The 20082-nt window shown below is 42.7% G+C and overlaps 1 protein-coding gene across 1 annotated transcript; it reads right to left on the bottom strand.

Moving 5' to 3' along the window:
• Window positions 1-229: 229 nt before the first annotated feature.
• Window positions 230-18944, bottom strand: LOC114870945. Its single transcript, XM_029176245.2, has 12 exons — window positions 15231-18944; window positions 10890-11046; window positions 10071-10187; window positions 7238-7419; window positions 4321-4536; window positions 4080-4230; window positions 3549-3739; window positions 3214-3440; window positions 2909-3020; window positions 2481-2808; window positions 2103-2388; window positions 230-1852 (listed from the first exon to the last, which is right to left on the bottom strand). The coding sequence occupies exons 1-12, from the start codon at window positions 17097-17099 to the stop codon at window positions 1510-1512; spliced, it is 4179 nt and encodes a 1392-aa protein (XP_029032078.2). The 5' UTR covers window positions 17100-18944; the 3' UTR covers window positions 230-1509.
• Window positions 18945-20082: the final 1138 nt, after the last annotated feature.

Here is a 20082-nt window from a genome sequence, read left to right as displayed (position 1 = left end):
AATACATGTTGCGGTTCCACGTCTACGCCATACAGCGTTTTCTTGAAACTCGGGAAATGGAAAAGAAGGAATAAAAATGGATGTAAACTTCAAGAATTTAGTTGTAAAATTGGAAAAATAATGATTTCAGTTAAAAATTCTTAACTTTTTGAAATACTCGTTGCGGCGTCGCGTCTACGCCATCCAGGGTTCCCTTGAAACTCGGCAAATGGAAAAGAAGATACTCGTCTTGGTAGAAAAATTAACCTTCATTTATTGGCTTACAGACTGAAAATGAAAACTTAAACGACGAACAACAGCGTCTTTCGGGCCACGCGTCCCTCACGGCAGTACACGGATTTGTTTCGAAACCCTTTCACGTGCACGAACAGCCATTCAAGAAGAATTCAAGTGAAGAAGAAAGAAACGAGCAAAAATGAACGGATACAAAGAAAGTGTCAGAATAGATAGAATTCGATCAGTTCGCCTCATCTCGTTCGTTATCGCTAGATCACAAAACTACCAGATCATTAAGGTACTCTAACATAAACTAGAAAATAGAATTCGATTGAATCGAGAGAGATTAAAATGGCCCGATACGAGTTTCAAGGACTAGTTTTCTTTTCTTAGCTTTGGCTCGTCGAAGGATTCGACGCGACACATCGAATCCCTTTCGCTTTAAGTAATAAAAATAATTTACAAATCGCTACTAACCAGTCGCTACTGCATTAGAATGTTACATCCGTAGATACAGATCGATGTTCTATCGTTTTCCGTATAAATAAACCGTAAGGTAGAAATATCCTCTATCCGGTCACATCCTGACCGATTGATACCAGAGCAGACGAATCCTCGAGGAGTCTGAGAGGAGAGATAACGATAGAGAATGAGATAGATAGTCGTGCATATTTCATCAATAGAGATCTTTGCGAGTGCGAGGACGGTAGTCTAGGAACCAATAGACACCCCACGATACACCGAGTAATACACGATTCCTCATTAACTGAGAAATCAGTGTCGAAGGAACACTTTGCCAGGCCACGTTTGAACGGCAGTGACTATATTCATCTTTTTCTTCGGGACATTTTAACGATCGAATCGGGTATCTCGACCATTTCTTCAGATAAACTTTTACCAGAGTGTTGTTGCCCTTTGGGCAATGGTAGGACAGCTTCAGGATTCCTTCTTTATATCTTTAGACACTGAAAGTGCCAAATATTCGCATTGACAGACACTTATAAGATGAATTTATTGAATATCTCCTTCAGATTTTAATGAGATTTTATATGTTGATAATTGATGCTATCACTCGCCTGAGAAGTGCAAGTCACACAAGCGTTAATAAGAAAAATATAAAAAAATGTATTAAAGAATATTTCTCGTGTCTGGCACGTTCAAAGTCTGTAGATATAAACGGACCTTAAAAAATGGCTGTACGTAATAAGGCACGTTACGATATCACTTTTGTTGTATCCATTAACAAACGTAGCCTAATGGAGGTGGTTTCGATTCGATCATGGGGATGGTCGTTCAGAAATATCCGTCCCTCTCCTTAGGCGCGCTGGAGATAAGCTCCCGTCGTTTCCAGACCGGTTGCGCTCCAGCTCGCTGATTTGGTGTGCTGGTAGCCGAAGACGAAGAGGTGATCGTAACGGAGGACGAGGATGTGACAGTTACCGCACTCTTGCCCGCCAGTGTTTCAGAGTCAGGGATGTGGCGAGTTTGATGCCTCGAGTCCGTGTATCGTCTCTTGGTATACTTCTTGCTGTCGGAGGAGGTGTTCGTGGAACTGGTCTTGCTTTGCGGCGACACGGTGATGCCTGTGTCGGGTCGAGAGATGTGTAACATCCTCTCGATGTCGGCGGTCTTTGACCTGAAAAAAAAAGAAGAGTAGATATTTGCATTTGAATTATCAAACAGAGATCGGCGCTAAAAGAATTGATAATTAAAATTGAAATTCTATAACGCGTTGGAAAGGTGAACGAACGATCGAACAAGGTCAACGAATCGTCCTAAATGCTCTTCCCGCATACCAGAACAGTATCACGAATCAAGATCACCGATGCAATTCCTGTCAGTCTTAATACGGAAGCTCGCATAGTTGGGAGGTTCAGGATTCTCACCTCAGAACCGCGCCACCGATGCTTGTGATGCTCGGCGTGTACGGGGCCGCTATACTCCTCGACGTCTCCTGGTTGTTCGATCTGCTCACTTGGCGCACTTCGCTCGACGTAGTGAAGGAAACCCTTTGAAGAACCGCTTGCTGATCGGGTATGTATGAAACGGCGGTAACAGCGCTGTCTGGACTAGCTGGTGGCGACGACGCCCACGACGGTGGGGAACTTGGTGCCTGGTCGCCGGACAAAGTGGCGGATGAACCCACCGCACTGTCGCTTCCGTGCCTTCCACCTGGTCAACAAATATTTCGAACAGATATTTCATAAGAACGTTCGATTTTCTTTCAGGATCAGAAATGAAATGGAATGCGGAATTTCGCGTACCTTCGCTGCAACCGGAAATCGATCGCTGCCTTTGCCTTCTGGGCGGTGCACTGGGTTGCTTGGGTGCCTCCTCGATGTAAGGAATGTCCGGATCGTCGAGGTTCAACGTGAACGCTCCGGACATCGGTATGGTTAGACTGGCGGTGATTACCATAGGCGAGGATTTTCTTCGAGGATCAGCTGGATCCTCGCTGGATCCGCTGTCCACGCTGTTACTCCTGCCCTCCTCTTTTCGTCGACTTCCTGGCCTTTTCGGTCGTCTCGGCCTTGGACCTATGTCTCCACCCACGCCAGCCGTTTGATGGAGACACTGCTCCCTGGTCCACACCTTAAATCATCGAATTTAGACAAGATACATAAGAATTTCTTATCTTTTTCTAGAAACGTGAGGCGTGGGAATGACACGGTCGAGGATTTCGATCGGTTACCTTTCTCGTAGACGTGGTGGTGCCAGTGGTAGTCGTCGTCGACGTTGTCAGCGTCTCTTCGACCGAGAAGGTTTCAGCCTCGCTGCACGGATCCGCCTCGTCCCCGCATTGTCTGCAAGAAACCACACACGGAATTTTCTGTTAATTTATTTTTCATTATCGCAGTGACGTATTCGTGAATTCTCCTGGCTTCCTGCCATACGAAGGGGATGAAAATGTATCGAGAAGTTTTGCAGGAAACGAACTTATTTTCTTATTTTATTTGGAAACTTCTCTTAAGGATTCAGAGCAGAAAAGGAACTTACTCTTCAGCGCGTCGAGAAAGGGCGAGATCCAGATCGACCGGATGGGTGTCCATCATGTGCAGGTACACTTCATCTAGAAGAGCGGCTGGTACCGTAAATAATGTCGAAGCGTGTTCCAAAAGTGCTCTCACCACATTTATCACGTCTATCCTCTCCTCCGCCCTTTCCGCCGACACTTCTGACCTTTGTCCAGGTTTCACACAGTGAAGGATGTTTGGTGCGAATACCTTGAAGACGAATATTTAATAACGATAACAAGTCACTGTTTCAGGAAAAGTTACCACGAGCTTTCGATTCAAATGAATAGAAATGAAAAAGAAAAACAAAAAAGATACCGTTGCCAAGTTGGTGGTGTCCATTTTGTTCCCCGGCATCCATTCTCCCGTGTCGCTCTTTCGATCTTCGCTGTTCGCCGCCACCACGCTGAGGAAATTGAGAAGTGCCCAGAGCGTCTCACGGTTCGGCGTGGGTAGCAGCTGAATGAGATGCTGAAGAGCCTCTTGCTGAAGTCGCCTGTTCCGGATCTCTGCACGAGAAACGGCACTCTTTCAGTGCGAACAGACACTCGTACGTCAATGTTGAGATAAAGAACATCGACGAAGGGGAAACTGAACGGTAAGTAACGAAGCAAGAATAAGTATCCTCGATCATTTTCTGGGGTCCTTTTAGTCTCTATATGAAATCTAATTTGACAATCTGGTAAATTTAACTATCGCGACATTGTTACTGCTACTTTTACCATTGATTCTCCCATTTATTCCGTTTTAAGTTTTGAATATTAATCAAGCTCAGAAAGGAGCTGCACAACCATCTTAACTTAAGCAGCTTATTCCCCCCCTCGATCGTGATTTTCAGCTTGGCCTTACTTTGCGTATGAACGAAGGCTTGATACAAATCCCTGCAGAGCAGAGGGTCAGGCAAATCCCGAAAAAACTCCTTTAACAGAGCCGCCACGTCGTGGGGACATTGATCAGGTCCGATTTTCGTTTCACGACCGCAATCGAAATCTTCTCGTAACTGTAACGCAACAATTGAAAACGGAACGATTAACGTTCGTGTTACATTTAATTAGAAGCAATTTTGGTCGATCGATATAAAAATTCTCACCTGTCTCACCCTCTTCTTCGAGGGTGACACCCGGAACACGCCGAGGGTTCGAAGTCCCGTGTTCTCCAAGTGCCTGATACATTGCCTGACTATACAAGGTACGGCGTCCCATTCTCCTGGAGGACCTCCCCCGCCGCTATCGCTAAGCTCGAGCACTCCGGAATCGCTTCCGGTTAGAGCTCCTCCTTTCGACGACAAAGAATCGCACGATCCACCCTGAAACAATTTTTATTCCTTTCAATTGTTGCGTCAGCGAGTAAAGGTTATCTGGAATTGCATCGCATGAAAGCTTTCGTTGCAGATGCACAAAGGATCAGTCGAGTGTCGTGTCGTTGAAAGAAATACAGGAATTATCGAGGAAAGCGTTTTTCCGTGAATTTTCCTAGAAAATTCTTACGGCTCTAACGTTTCATCAGGAATTTATGGCTTGTATACTAACGTTCTTTTTTTAACCGTCATTTATAATTCGTTCGATTTTGAATAGAAATCTTGTGTTCGTCAATGCGGACGGAAGATCTTGCAAAGTTCGGAGCTCTTAATTAATTCCCGGCTAAAATTAACGCTCTCTCATCTCGGTTCTATTTACGTCTGTGATCTGTGACGTTTTCTTCGTCGTCGACTCTCAGGTACACATGACGTCGACGAGGGAAGTACAACGCTACGTCGGGATTGTTTTAAATCGATCAATCGAGCTATTTAAACGTGTGCCATTTCGTCGAGTCACCGGTGAAACTTTTATCAATAAGAAACACGTGTCGCGTGACGCGACAGCCGATGAATCAAGGAGAAAATTAATCTCACTGATGGATCATGAAAATCCAGCTTCTTCTTCGTAAAATTTTCTCTCCTCGATTAGATTAGAATTTTTGAAAGCATGTGTTTAAAATTATATTTGCGTCGACAAAATAGATGCAATCTTCTTTTAACGGGAAAGAAGATTAAGAGGGTAGCTTTAGTTTCTGACTCGTAACCGGTGGAATTTCTCTCGATGCTGGAAAAATTCCACCCACACGGAAAGAATGCGTCACGGGCTCATAAGGGACCTTTCAATTATTTACATTCTGAATAGAACGTTTCCCGGGGAAAATAAATCGAGCTACTTTGTATACACCCTTGTAAGTCTCCTTTCAATAAAAGGAACACTTAATGGCTTCCGAACAATGAATGGGGGCATTAATTATTTCTTTTGCTTGTCACCTCTACTAACAGATTCTAGTCCACGATTGTGGTCGACAATAATTATGATAAAAAACCGTAAAAGTGAAATAATTACCTATATAGCGAAAGGATAAACAATAGAAAAATTGCGTCTGGCTAAGATAAATCCTCGTCCGCGAACAAATCTTCCGGCGCGGCTCATAAATCGAAAAATCAATACGCAAAAACGTAAACGGTCGGAAATTAGATTGGATCGTGTAAATCAAGAGGCGCAGGTCGAATCTTCGACTTTCTTAAAATAACGCAACGAACGTCCGAGTTCTCGGGTGGAGAACGTAAAAGAAGAAGAAAAAAAGAAAAAAAAAAAATTTCTGCTCCCCGGCCAGGTGGCGCCGGTGCTTCTCAAATCAAAACATTTACTTCCGGTCGAGATAGCTTTCCAAAAAATAGATTCGGTTAAAAGGTGAAATAGATGGATAAAAAGTTGAGAGAGTCTTAAAATCGATTCTTTCAGGATCAGATGGCGAATAAAAATTTAAGAAGTTGTAAAAATTGTAAACGATTTTATTAGGAAAAAATGAGACTTTTTATTAGTGAACCTATTTATTTACTATCTATCTATCATAGTGTTTGTTCGTCTAGTGAAAAAGCACTGACTTTGGAGTCCAAGTTTAACCGCAGCAAATATCATAAATCTAATTATTTAATAAAAGCGTTAAAATAATTAACATAATCATCTGATAGAAGGTTTAGAATATTCAATAATTTATTTGAAATTACAAAATACACTAGAATCTTTATAATTAGTAGCAGAGGAGAAAAATTCTCTACGAATTGAACGAAAAACACCCGATCGCGTAATGCATAGGTCTAGGTGACTTCGGTGCACCCATTGGCATTTAATTGCACGAAACTTTAGTTAAATTCGGTGAGAGAATTTGGCAAAGGATAGAGTTGTCTGCCGTCTAGCGAGATAGAATACAGAATGTGCTGTTTCGAGCGGCGTCATACTGACGTATCCGTCAAAAAATAACCACTTGCGGCCCGTTTCTCGAACGTCCAAGCCCCTAGATCGCGCAAGTGGCCATCGATAAACGCCCTCGTCGCGATCCTCGGACACTGACGCAATAGATGACGCCGTTTGTGATCGCATTCGTGATCTCGACTTCTTTTACAACACTCCTTTCATTTCTTTCGCTCTTGTAACCCTCGGCTCGTCCTTCATATTTCTTAGTAAAGCTACGTCCGACAATTAAGATAATTATGAAACTGGGGCAAGTTCATTTTTGAAAAGGAAAACCCCAGGATTTGCCCCATTTTTATGATAAGTTTCTTTAAGGAAAAGACTCTCTATGACATCATTGCCACGCAACTGCTGAAAATACCTCGTTTAAAAAATAGCACCACCTATCTTAGCTGTAACAGTAGTTTTCACACCGAGAGACACCAAAAACTTCTATCAGATAAGTTGTGTGTTTCGCGTGCAGATTAGTTCACGTCAATCTGGAACAGGTGACTCGGATTTCCATGGACGCGTGGGCGTGTTCGTTTGCATCTTCGTCTTTCAAACGTTCGCGAACAGACATCCAGAAAAATGAATTAAATTTTTCATTGTAAATTCAACCCCCGCGTGGGTCTACCTTTTATTTCCCGCGAAATTGAATTCGAGAGACTGTGTCGCTTATTGCGTCGAAATGATATTTATTTGATAAATTGGGTTAATAAATTGTCCATGGCGAGGAAAAGTCGATCAACTTACCTCGTCGGTTTTAGCTGCCACAGTCGGTTCGATGAGACTCGTGAAGCTCGTTCTACTGCCGTGTCTGCTACTCCTCGACAGACAACCAACATCCGAGACCTCACCGGCAGCGATTCTAGCGATCCTATCGTTCTCTAAACACTGTGACAGCGGTATGCCAAATACCAGGCCACCGGACGAATCTGAAACAAAAATCGACAGATATCGAGAGGCGTTTTAATCGTCCGACAAAAGGAAAGCCGATAAAAAAACTATGTTTTAATATTTGTCAAAATATTATTTGCATTGAATAAACGGAGAAGATCGAAATTCCCGCTACCAGACGCGACTTTAGAAATCGTCTCTGGCGTGGTTGGACATTTGATAATATTCCGGTTGGCCATGACTGCTTTGGCCGCTTTATTTTCGGTACTAAAGCTCGCGCTGTTCGCTTAAGTTTCGCGGAAACGTGTCGTGCCACCTTTCGAATTTCATCTTATTACTTCTTAATTGCTTCTCGCCGCTTGCCAAATGCACACTTCTGAATAACAATCGACCAGATTGCAATTCTCGAATCTTCTCGCACCTTTGAAATACGATTCTAAACGATTCTAATTAGGATTACATTTTCAAATCGAAGATCTACTCGCCATCTGAAAGTGGTGGATCATTGTTACGCGATCAAACGATTTACGTTCATCGATGTCGAATGGCAAACTCGCGATAGCAGTCTGTTTTCCGTCAGACTGCGAGCAAGTTTCACGTAAAATTGCCTTTTCACTTTGTAGAAGACAGGTGTGCGTGGCTCACGTGTTCGAAACGTGACAGTGGTCTAAAAGAGGACGTCATTTAAGTGACGTGCCCCTCGTATAATTCGAATATGTCAGAGTTTCGCGGTGTTCGTCTCGCAGTGTAGCCCCGCAGCCAGCTAAAAGCCAAAAGGCAACAAACCGTGTCTCTATACCGATCCGATTATAGACCACAATCTGGGCCATCCCAGTCTCTCCAGACCATCTCTTGTCCCTCCTTCCCTATAGTGGAACGGTCGACTGTTCTTAACGAACGACAATGGGTTCCAGATATATTTTCATATTTTCAATCTGGAAGAATATTCATTTTCGTTATTCAGCGGAGTTAAACGAAGGAAATGATCCAAGATGGTCTTATTGGCACAGAGGGACGTTATTAGCAAATACGTTCGACGTACAGGAAATTGTTTCATCAAAATTTTCTACGGTCTTCTTTAACGATCGCACGTGGCTACAAGGGGAATATAAATCATTTTGGTAACGAGGAGGATTCGATACCGTGTTTCTAGTATCCAGCTACTTTGTTTGAAACATTTATTTATTCAAGGAACAGCTTTCGTCAGATTTGCGACTTAAAGGAAATGCAATTTTCATTGAAATACGCGGTTCTACCTTGAAACCGATACCTATATGTGAACCGTGATCTCTTGAAAGTTTGTATAACAATTCGATACACGTGTACAGATTGCCAGCGAGCGAGAGAATAATTGAAAGGGGTGGTTTTTCGAGTAGACGACCCCGTGGCAGGGCCACTCCAGTATCCTATTGACGTCCGGTATCCCCCACGACACTGGTACCCGACTCGAACCGCAAATAAACCTGGTATATGCGGAAATATGCACCGCCACCAAGCACCCCGTGGCTAATTTTAACCGGCGAAATTGTGTCTCATACCAAGCTGGCCGATGCTGTTGTTGCAGCCTGGTACTCGCACATGGGCAACCGACTGCTTTTTATTTTCCATCGGTTACTTCGCACCGCGAATAAGAACCATGGGTAATTAGTATTATAATTATTCTTCGTGGCTGATATCACCTGGACGAATTATCTCGTGAGCAAACTTTGTTTGTTTGAAGATAGAAGCGAATTCGATGCTTTGAGATTTCATTCGTAATAATCGGATCTTTATTCGACCCGAACTTGAAAATTTGGCTATGATAAAAAATCGCAAATCGTCGAAACACGAGTGTCGTTGGGCTACGATTGTTTCAGGAGGATGGAAACTCCTCTTTTCGACTTCCGTTCAAATAACACGCGCAGTTTTTTATCTGATACGCGGCATTACGAGAGCTTTACAAACAGGAGCTCGGTGATGGAGGAAAGTAATGAAACACCCACAGGGTGAATATTAGCTTGCTAATATAAGTCGGAGAACAGGGAAACGCAAAGCTAGCTTTGGAACCCGTTACAGCGAACGGGGAATAATGGTTAAAAAGAAAAATAGAAGCTGCTTAACACCGTGTTCCTTTGAACAAGTGGAAATTTCACACCTGACCTTTGAATATAAAATACGAAGAGGGTGAATAATTTCTTTGTATTATATCGAGTAATGAATGCGTTCAAGCGGTGAAACCTTTTGGAATCTTTATACTCGATTTACGTAATTATTGTTAATGGAATTGAAAAGGAGGAGACACCGAGAAACCGAACAACAGTCGGGTATTTATCCCAATGATAATATTTGCCTTTCTTACGGCTACGGTTTGATGAAAATACGTGTATGTGTAGGAATGTCGTAAACGTATAAAATGATAAAGCACTAGCTGAAGCGAACCTTTGCAGACAGAATCGCACCTGAAAATAGCTGAACCAGTTATTCGTCCAAACAAATAAACGCACCATAAATCTTCGATCGTGAACTATGCCGCTTTCCGCACATTAAACCGCGCACTTAATTTACCGCGTTTAATTGTTGACTTTATGAAATTAATTTCAAGTGCAACGTAACTTGTCGACAGGCGAGAGCCATCATATATACTTAACGTAGTTTGCCTTATCTTCTAATTAAAAAATATTACTGATCATAAGTCAAACTGGTGACTCACCCTTTTCCTTGTCGTCTTTCCCTTTATTGTCGAAGAAACCCGTCGTTAGGGCCTTCCTCTTCAGCAAAGGCGCTCTTCTCTTGGGTTTCGCGGCAACGGCGCTGGTACCAAGACATACTGAAATGAAAAAAAAAGAGAGAAAAAAAACGGAGATGAATTCTATGGAGAGCGAATTTGAATAAGAAATGTTGGTATTCTATTTATCTGTGGTTTCATTGATTCGCTTCCGCCTAGATACGGAAGTGGAACAAAGAGACGCGGAATGAACACGAGGAAATAGAGCCCGATGAAACGCGATCCCTTCTTGATTGTTGAGTAACGTCAACGACCACATCGAGGCACCGCAGAAAAATTCGCGTTACGATATTACGAAACATACGTAAGCTGGTTCTATACATCCAGTCTGTATTTCAATTGTAAATTTCATTAAAACAGATCATGAAAAATGAAATCAGAATATCCGAGATTTTAATGTAATCAAATTAATTAATCGATAAGTCTACGGTCATCGTAAATATTCTATGCATTGATCGATTAAAGAAAAGGTGCTTTCAAGTTTTAATGAAAGTAAAAATTGTTCAAAATTAGTGACAGATTTTTTCTAAAAGCTTTTGAAAGCTATTCCTCTGGAAAGAGGTTATTACGATGTTGAAGTTACACTTTATACTAGTAAACACGTCAATCATCGTCTAAGACGTCTAAGATGAGATTTCAACGTAAATATCAGACAGAGTACTAACTTCATCAAAGAAAAATGAAGAATAAAATCCTCCAAATTTTCCTGTGATTTTAAGATGATAGTTATTGAAAATTACTTACCACTTGGTGGCCTGATGTGAACACCTAAATTAAGGGCTTGAAGCTTCGCGACAGCCACCTTGCAAAGGACCTTCCTCTCGATTTCTGACAGTGACCTAAGGGGAGTATCCTGCAGGGTGACGCGTCGTCCTGCAGTTCCCGCCCACATGCATTTTCCCTGTAATCAAAATAACACGTTTTCACAGGTTTTTCTCAATTTCCATGAAACTTCAATCTTCATCGCATTGAAATTTAAAAAAATTCTGATACCAGTTCATCCTAGATTCTGGCTAGTTATTTCCAAATTGGTTGTACCAAAATTTACACGAGTTTAACAAGAGAGTTGGGTGTTAATTAACAAAATTCATTTCGTATACAGGATATTAAATAGAGGCGAGGAATAATGAAGCTTGATTCAATTTTGATGTAATTTATAATTAAACCATAATTAATATGCTTAATTAAAGTTTAATTAGCACTTCACCTGACTATCATTTTGTGGCTGATAAATAATTTGCCCACCTTTTTGACACGTTTCATACTTTCGATCTTTTTTAATTAAAATTTTTCTACGTTTTTACTCTTACCTACCGTGTAATAGAAGTAAGTTTTAATAACTGTAATAGAAGTGGTTGTTTTTAATTTAAGAAAACGGACAATATTAACGCTCCCTGGTGTGAAAAGAAAACAAAAGGAAGTACTTTTAATTAAAGCTAGGGTACTATTTCATACTTTGCATCAGATTTATTTCTCAGTTTGCACAACAACAATAAAACATGAAGTAGTTCAATATAATTCACGTGAAAGTCTTATAAATCTCATGTTTTTGTTACTATTATCTGATGTACAGGTATTTGAAATTCATTAGTGTAAAACCCTTAAAAACGAGCATAAAATAGTGAAGTGTCTCTTTCGCAAAGTGCGCGCAGACGTATGATTTTCGAGAATACAATTGCACTGTAAGGATCATAGAAAATGGGGTTTTTTGGCGATAAAATACGAAGTGCACGATTCAACGCTAAAGATACTCGGTGACGTTAGCTCGATCACAGAATGTGTTTACCGATGTAGTTAAAATCATGAAACGTGGGTGTATCAATGTGAAAGGAAGAAAAGAACGCAATGATCGTAAAAAAATCACTGGTAAAATCCAACCCCGGTCTGTCGATTGATCGAACGTTTTATCGTGCTATAAAGGTTTCAATAAAGGTTTAGAAGGGATAGAAATATCCCTTCTAAACCATCGGTTGATTTTCCATCATTTCAATAAACACACAAAGGGACGTGAGTACGCCAAATTTTTCGGGCTCAACTCGTGAATTAATCCTTTTGTCTGGAGTAAAACATTTTAAACGAAGAAACATTTGCAATAAGTTTACATTTTCATCGTTTTAAATTAGGAATACTTGTATCGAAATTTATATCGAGTTCGTCGGTTCTTCGAAACGCCTCGGTGGTATTTTAAGAAATGAAAAAAATTCGAATACAAGAAAAGAGATTTCACCTAAAAAATATACGAATACATAAAATAGCCAACTTTATCCCTCGTAAGAGAGAATTGTAGTATTGTGCTGAATTTTTTGGCAAAAGCCAGAATGCTTCTATCAAAACAATGTCCCGACCAAAGTATTGATAAATTAATTTTAGTTTTGAGAAGAGAAGAGTTTCAGGTGTCACTGATAACCCATACGATGACCAGTGGGTTAATAATTCATATTGGGTATAGTTGTTTCTACCGTGACAGTTGAACACTCAAAGTATTTAAAAATCGATTTTCTAAATGAAAGATACATCTTTTGAAACTAACTGTCAGTGATAATAAATCCTCGCCTTCGAATCCCTCGTTGTTTCTCAAATCGCTGTATAACGGATGGCATAATGAATCGCGAACGTCGAATCCGTTTATTTCCGATCGAAAATCGTAGCCGGTGTTTCTCGACGAAAGAGCCAGTGATATTTTTAAATTTTTCCGTCGTTCTGTCGCAGAGTAACAAACCGTGTGACAAAGTGGCACGATCAAGAACAGCTCTCTAATCCCTGACGGCCAAGGCGAAAAACTTTCACGAATAGAAGGTTTTTCGACGCTGTACAGCGGCGAGCATCGATGCCTCCCAATAGTTAATAGGAAAGTGTAAATTTTGTTAGAATATTAAACCTCAGGAGTAACGAAGCTTGCAACTCTAAATCTTGGGAGTACTAGAGGTTAGAAATATTAAAGCTTAGGAGTAGTAGAGCTTAGAATACTAGAGCTTAGAAGTATTAAAGTTTAGGAGTAGTAGAGCTTAGAATATTAAAGCTTAGGAGTAGTAGAGCTTAGCATACTAGAGCTTAGAAATATTAAAGCTTAGGATACTAAAGTTTAGGAGTATCAAAGTTTAGCATACTAGAGCTTAGAAATATTAAAGCTTAGGAGTAGTAGAGCTTAGAATACTAGAGCTTAGAAATATTAAAGCTTAGGAGTAGTAGAGCTTAGAATACTAGAGCTTAGAATATTAAAGCTTAGGAGTAGTAGAGCTTAGAAACATTAAAGCTTGGGAGTAGTAGAGCTTAGAATACTAAAGTTTAGGAGTATCAAAGCTTAGAATACTAGAGCTTAGAAATATAAAAGCTTGAAACTCGAAAGCTTAGAAGTACTAGAGTTTCTAGTACTGAAACATAGGAGTACCAAAGCTTAGAATCTTAAAGCTTAGAATCTTAAAGCTTAGAATTGAAATGCATAGGAATATCAACGCTTGCAATTCCCAAATTTTACCTAGCTTCTATTTCTTTCCCTGTACCAAGAAAAGTCATCTGTGCACGCGGTTGTACATATACATATACCCGTTGGAATAGCGAGCGCATTGTGGACGAAGGCGAGTGTAACTCTCTGGTGTAGCTGCACGAAAGTGGTAGTAGAAAATACATTGGTGTTAGAGTACGTAGTAGTAATAGTAGTAGTAGTAGTAGTAGTCGTAGTAGTAGTAGCAGGGGTTAAGTATAGTTTATACACACCACCGTTGGCTGACTATTTCTGGCGGCGCCGGCAAAATTCCGAGGCCCTAAATTGGTTATCGCGCCTTACCGCTTAACGAGATCGCTTGCCACAAGGTCGACCTTCTTTTTCTTGTTCTTGTTCTTGCACTTGCCTCCTCTTTTTCTATTTCACGTCCTCCGAATACTCGGTCACACGCGGATATTAAACAATGTGACCGACGAGACAGGAAAGAAAAATAGACGAGCTGTCGAAACTGGGATCGCTAAAGAGGGCATGCAACAGGAAAAAGAGAAGACGAAGAAGAAGAAGAAGAAATGAAGAAATTGAAAGAAAAGTGACTGGGAGGTTGATAGAAATTAAATACATGTTCTAATTTCGATTTCTTTTTCTATAAATTTGTGGAAAATAGAAAAAAGAGATAGAGACGAGTCTGAGACGCCGAGGAATCTGAGAAACGAAGAAATTATGAAAAAAAAGAAACTGAAGATACGCATTGATTTCAATTTTTCTCGTTTTCCGATAATTCGCCATCCAGCGTAGAGCATAAAAGATTGAAATAAGAAACAAAGTGTGCCCGAAGTTTCAAAAGAGGCTAAAATTTGTAAACACTGACTGAAGGAAAATATACGAGTTGGTAAAACTAAGATAGCCGAATAACTGGCGCCAACAAGGAATCGCGAGGGAAAAGAAATCGAAGAGAAGAAAAAGCTGTTCTCTTTGATTTAATATAGAAGAAATAAAAACGAAGTGTGTCTGTCGACTCTCAAAGAAGATTAGAATCGAGAAGAAATTACGAAGCTTTAGAATTATCTTCCTTAAACTCTGTTCAGGAAGAAAGTGGACGAAACGATAATGTCGAAGACATTTGAACTGGTCGAAATGGTTCGCATTCTGGTGGCGAGTAAAATTAATTTACAAGTGCTATTAAGAAAGCAAGGTGGCCGAGTATTGTTATTTATAGTAACGCTCTATTTTCACACCAGATGTTAATAGTAACATCATTAATTCGTTTTCTTTCTTATAATGAGGTGGACACTCTCAGCTATGCTGTGACAGGTGGTTTAAGTAGATTATTCGTAGACGCGTTTTGGCAAGGCAGAACTCTATGTATAGCACGTGATATTTGTTTTCGCTTCGTTTACAATGCGTAAATAAAATACACTGAATATAAAAAAGAAATATACATACAGTTAAAAAAAATCCTTGAATCTAAACCTACATCTGAAGCTATTAAAATATTTTAAAAAAGGACAATCAAACATTTAATAATTTCATGAAAATAATTAAAATTCACAGCACACGACGCGTGTCTATGAAGAATTTGCAAAAATGGAAAAAAGAAAATGAAAGAAAAACTAAAGCAACGATGAAACTGGAAAAGAACTCACCTGAGGTGTCCATACGGAGGGTTGATTGGACGCCCTCGAGGTGCTCTTACTCCTGGACTTCCAGATTTTCTTGGCCACCAACCGGCTGCCGTGATGTACCACGCTGCTCGAGGACTTGCTCTTCTGCATCGCTGTGCCACCTGCGGAATTGGTGGACGATGACGTGAGTGCCGGTGAACCGGGTGCCGAGTGGGGTTTATCCTTGTGCGCGTTGGAACCGTGCAGGAGATGGGAAAGGAAGGATTGATGATGGTGTTTCGGGGTTAGTGGTTCTTCCGAGCCGAGGCCAGCGTCGATGCTGCTCCTCGAGCTCGCGTTTCTACTCGGTGGCGAAGTGGTTGTGTCGGCGTCCGACAGATTTTCGGAAGGATTCTCCATAGAGGACATTTCTCTGTAATTAACGGCCCAGTTGTCGTCGGTTTGACATCCTTTGTTGTTACCCTCGTCGTCGCTAACTTTCGTAGTCTCCCCTTTAGCCTTTATATTCCTCAAGTTTCTGTCGTAATTCACCCGTTTGAACCTGTCCACTTTGTCAGCGTCCATCGACTTTTTCCGTGCCATACGAAGGTACCTCTTGATGGTATCGCTGACAGAGGGTGACACGTCGTCGTTGTCTACGCTACTTCTTCTACGACCGCCGGCTTTTTGCACCGGCGTGTCTTTCGACATATCTTCCTTCTCTTTCTCTAAGAGGATGGCATCGAGGACTTCGCGAGTGATAGGGTCCGTTTGGACGGGATCGTCTACGGGGCCACGATCGGTGCTGGGCTCTTGTACGGCTATCAGAGGTGGCAGGGAAACGGGATCCCTTCTGACGGATAGCCAATCTTCGGAATCTTTGGTCGGCAATCTGGTGCGTTGATGGGTCCACCAACGATTCGACGGCGAGGTGTAAGCACCGGTAGCACGTGGTCCTCTGAAACCTCTGGTGCACCTCAGATCAAAGTACAGTTTCTCGAGGAGCTTTCGATCGGTCAAGATATCCGAGATTACGTGTTCCCTGGTCGTAGATTTACTGTAGTATCGACCGATAGTTTCCAGAAGCGATTTATGAACGTAATCCCCTTGATACGGTTGCATGGACTTGGGTACTTTTTCCTTACCCGAGGAAGCTCGTTGTACCGATAATTCCTCGAGTTTCGCCTGGGCGATAATCAGGTCTAGGTGTTGTTGAAGCTTATCTATTAAACTCTGATAATCGAACGGTTCTTTTCCTTCCAGCTGACCGGAGACATCCGACCTTCCGCTCGATTTCGTCGTACCAGCGACGTCACTTTGCATGTTCAGGTACTTTTGTAACATATCGGCCAACGCTTTGGTCTCGGCGTCCTCCTGTTGGAACTTTCTGTGCTCCAGAGGACTCGAGGGTGTGCTGCCTCCTTCCGACGCCAGCAACCATTCCCTTTTCGCTTTGGCCAGGTCGAACTTGCCGGCAGTCGTGGTTCGAAGAAGAAAACTTTGAGGTGGATTTCTAACGTCGTCCGCCTCGTCGGCCGAGCTAGCTTTCGTTCTACAACTGCCACCTTTTATTTGCCTTCGACGCCTTTGCGAGCGGAAACCCAACGTTCCGGGATAGGAAGCCTTGCGCCAGAGCAAAAATCTCGGCTCTTTTTGGCATACTTCCTGGAAGTATTGCTCTATCTTGGGGATATCCTCGGGCCTATTGTGCGTACCATCGGGGATCAAACGTCTCCCGGCATCCGCCATGTAACGCCAGGTCTTTCTCGTGAGCAACCATCGTTCCTTGGACGGTTTGCTCGATCGTTTAGTCCTTCGATCTCTAGAAGCAGGCGGAGTGCCGCGTATCGAACCCCCCGTTTCAACGCTGTCGCGACGCGAACGTCTCCTACCCCCAGGACGCTCCGCCATCGTCGCGTCCTTTTCCTTCTTCGCCACGCGAACCACTTTCGTCGAATTGTTTTTACTCTCTGAACACGATCAACGATCGACGACCCGAACAGTCGTCCACTCGGAACACACTTATATCATTCCCGAACACCTTGCGGAAGATTCACTCACGACCGATGTCATCGGCGCTCGCTGTCGAGCCACCGTTCATCTAACAGAACAGGCACTTCACTCTCGCACTATTGACCCTGTCACCACGAAGGAACTCTTTTTCTTTTTTTATTTCAACAACGATAACTGTGAAGTTTCTGGCTTATAGCGAAGAAGAACGATCAAGGATGCAAGCTCGAGGATACGCGTCCACGCGAGGAGAAAGCGTAATCGCGCTTATTTCTGCACGAAGAGAAAGAATCAAACGGACCAGTGTTATCTAGCGTTTTTCCTAGATACAAAGTGTCGAATGACCACTTGTTCGTCCCGACTAGGAAATCACCGGTCCTTTCCATGCGCGAGTAGAAACCGATCCAATTCCCTCCTGCTTCTCAGTATCACGCTTATTTTTATTCCTCGTACGAAAGTTTTATTCCGCGTACGCTGTTTTTACGCCGACTAGCAACAGCAGGCCCGCGTTCGTAACTTCAACAACAACGGGCTCCAGATTAATTTAGACTTCGCAGATGCCAGCGAAATTCAGCCGACCACTGTCTCCTTTTTCTACACCTTCTCTCGAATCTCAGCGCGACACACTTTCTCTCTCTCTCTCTCTCTCTCTCTTTTCTCGAGCGATTCTCATTGACACGCATTCTACATCATGACAGACACGAGGATCGACTTTGTCGAGACAACGCTAAACGATTGTCTATATTTTATCCAGAAAAAGCATTCACGAATCTTGAGGCAAAGTGAACTGGTTCACGTTAGAGATCGCTACCACCGAGCACCGATTGTTCTCCAATTGAGAACCACTGAGATCGTCCTTGCTCCCCTTTCTTTAAGGTATCCTACCACGCGTATCTCTGTTCCCATACGACATATGGGTTCCTCGAGTGGACAAAGAAGCGCGACGCGATCGCGGGGATGTTTCGTAGCAGACGTGGCGAAGAATCACGTTACGTACGGCCGCGAGCCGAGCCGGCAAGGTGGAAGCTGCCTAAGGTACGCGACTACTGCTTCTCAAGGCGTCGCGACGCTCGTGGACGCTCCGTGTCTAAAAGCGTCTTTGCCCCTTCTCTTCTCTCCGTGCCTCTCTTAACGCGAAGAGAGCAGCGAATGCGAAAGACAGAAAAGGGGAGCGAGAGGCGAATACGAGGATGAAGACGAAGAGAGGACGAGGAGGAGGAAGATATTACAGAGAGAAGATAGGACGGAAGAGGCGCAGAGACTTGGGTCTAGGGTTCCTGGGAGCAGAGACCAGCCGGAGGTGGTGTCTCGACCACGCTGTCATCGTTTGCCAAATACCGACGCTGTCTTTCTGGCGAGCCAGGTCTCCGTGCAGCCAGCCGTCGCGTATCTCATAGTACGATAGTCCCCCCTCTGTCTTCGCCATTTGTTTATAACGATCGACAACCGCAAAAGCGACGCGAGCACGCTTTTTAACCCTCGCCGAACGACGCGCGAAGTGGCGCGACAAAATGCGACGCGGTTCTCCCGGTGTCTTCGTAACAGCCTCCCAGTTCGACGAACGTGTTTCAGGGATTTTGGAAATATGTAGTTATTTTAGCGAGTAACGAACGCAAAGAGAGATCGGAAGGTTTGGAAAGCTGACGGTATCGAGGCGTGTGTTTCTTCTTCGAGATCGGTGGCGAAGAATCGCTGCCAGACGAACTGGCCGCCGGGGAAAGTCGACGACGTCTGAAGATATATCGGAGCGGAACGAAGGGTTGTCATAATAATCTTACGGGAAAGTTATGTAGAGATCCGGTCTCGTTGTGTAATTCGTTCGATATCAACGCTCAGGATGGCGAACTCCTTCGAATCGAGGAGATTCTGTCGGCAATATCAATTTTCTTTGCCAAACGGTAAGAAGAAATTCCTGGCGGACGTGCAACGTCTAAATTCGTCGGTTCAAGCAACTCTGCCGCAAACTTTTGTCTCGTTGCATTCGAAATTACGTGCTTCAAGAGAAATCTAGCAGTGCGCGTTGCGAAAGGATCCTTCCAACCGATCGATGTTCAATTTCGTTTGGAATGAAAAGTTGGAGGGAAAAATGGTTAGGAGACGGGAGTGGCAAAGAAAGAAGAGAAACACTGTCGATATCTACGCGCAATAGCAAAGTTGAGAAAAGAATTTCAGAGATGCAAGAGGAAGGTTAAAGGAGCATCGATTACTCAACGTTGGCGGGAATGAAAATGTGGGACATTTCTTTGTACCGCGCGCAACCATTGACGTAAAAATTGCTATGGGGGTATTGCCTAATATTCCGGGAGATATATTCCACGTCCGGGACTATTTCGAGACTCATTCTCTAATGCAAGTCAGACCACACCCTGGTCTCGGCTATATGGCGATCGTAAATCAGGGGCCGGCTAGCTCTGCCGAGACTATTTTTTCGCCCGGAAAATTGCTGACTGATTTATTGATGATTGCGTTCCGAATTTCTAACCTGTGAATGGTTCGCTCCAAAAAAAAATATGAAACCTGACGAAGAATCAATCGCGAGTTCGATGATTAATCTTCTGTGCGAAATTCGATCCGTCGTTTCGCGAAAAGAAATGATAAAATTATGAAAATTTTTTTAATCAAATAGGTTGATCGAGTTGGAATTTGATAAAAAATCGACAAAGGTGCGAATTATCGCGACAATGCTATCTTCAGCGTTTATGTTCGTATTTCTATTCAAGACGCCGAGGTGTCTGCCAGGGAATCTTATCTGTACTTGTCCGCGCGTTTCGAAAGTTTCTTATCGTTAAGAAAGCGGGTTTCGCGAACCTAAGAGGCCACTTCTATGCGGATATTCCAAAAAGATTGTTTGTGTCTTTCGTAAATTTTGCAAATTTTTAGGTAT

The sequence above is a fragment of the Osmia bicornis genome, chromosome 1 (assembly GCF_907164935.1).
Source record: "Osmia bicornis bicornis chromosome 1, iOsmBic2.1, whole genome shotgun sequence".
In the NCBI taxonomy this organism is placed as follows: Eukaryota; Metazoa; Arthropoda; class Insecta; order Hymenoptera; family Megachilidae; genus Osmia; species Osmia bicornis.
Note: the sequence above shows the minus strand (reverse complement) of the source record. Positions and strands in the feature narration are given on the sequence as shown.

Coding starts and splice junctions, on each gene's coding strand:
- LOC114870945 (XM_029176245.2), bottom strand. CDS start 17,099: ATGGCGGAGCGTCCTGGGGGTAGGAGACGTTCGCGTCGCGACAGCGTT. Junction 3,740..4,079: donor AGCCTTCGTTCATACGCAAA/GTAAGGCCAAGC, acceptor TTTCTCGTGCAG/AGATCCGGAACAGGCGACTT. Junction 3,441..3,548: donor ACACCACCAACTTGGCAACG/GTATCTTTTTTG, acceptor TTCGTCTTCAAG/GTATTCGCACCAAACATCCT.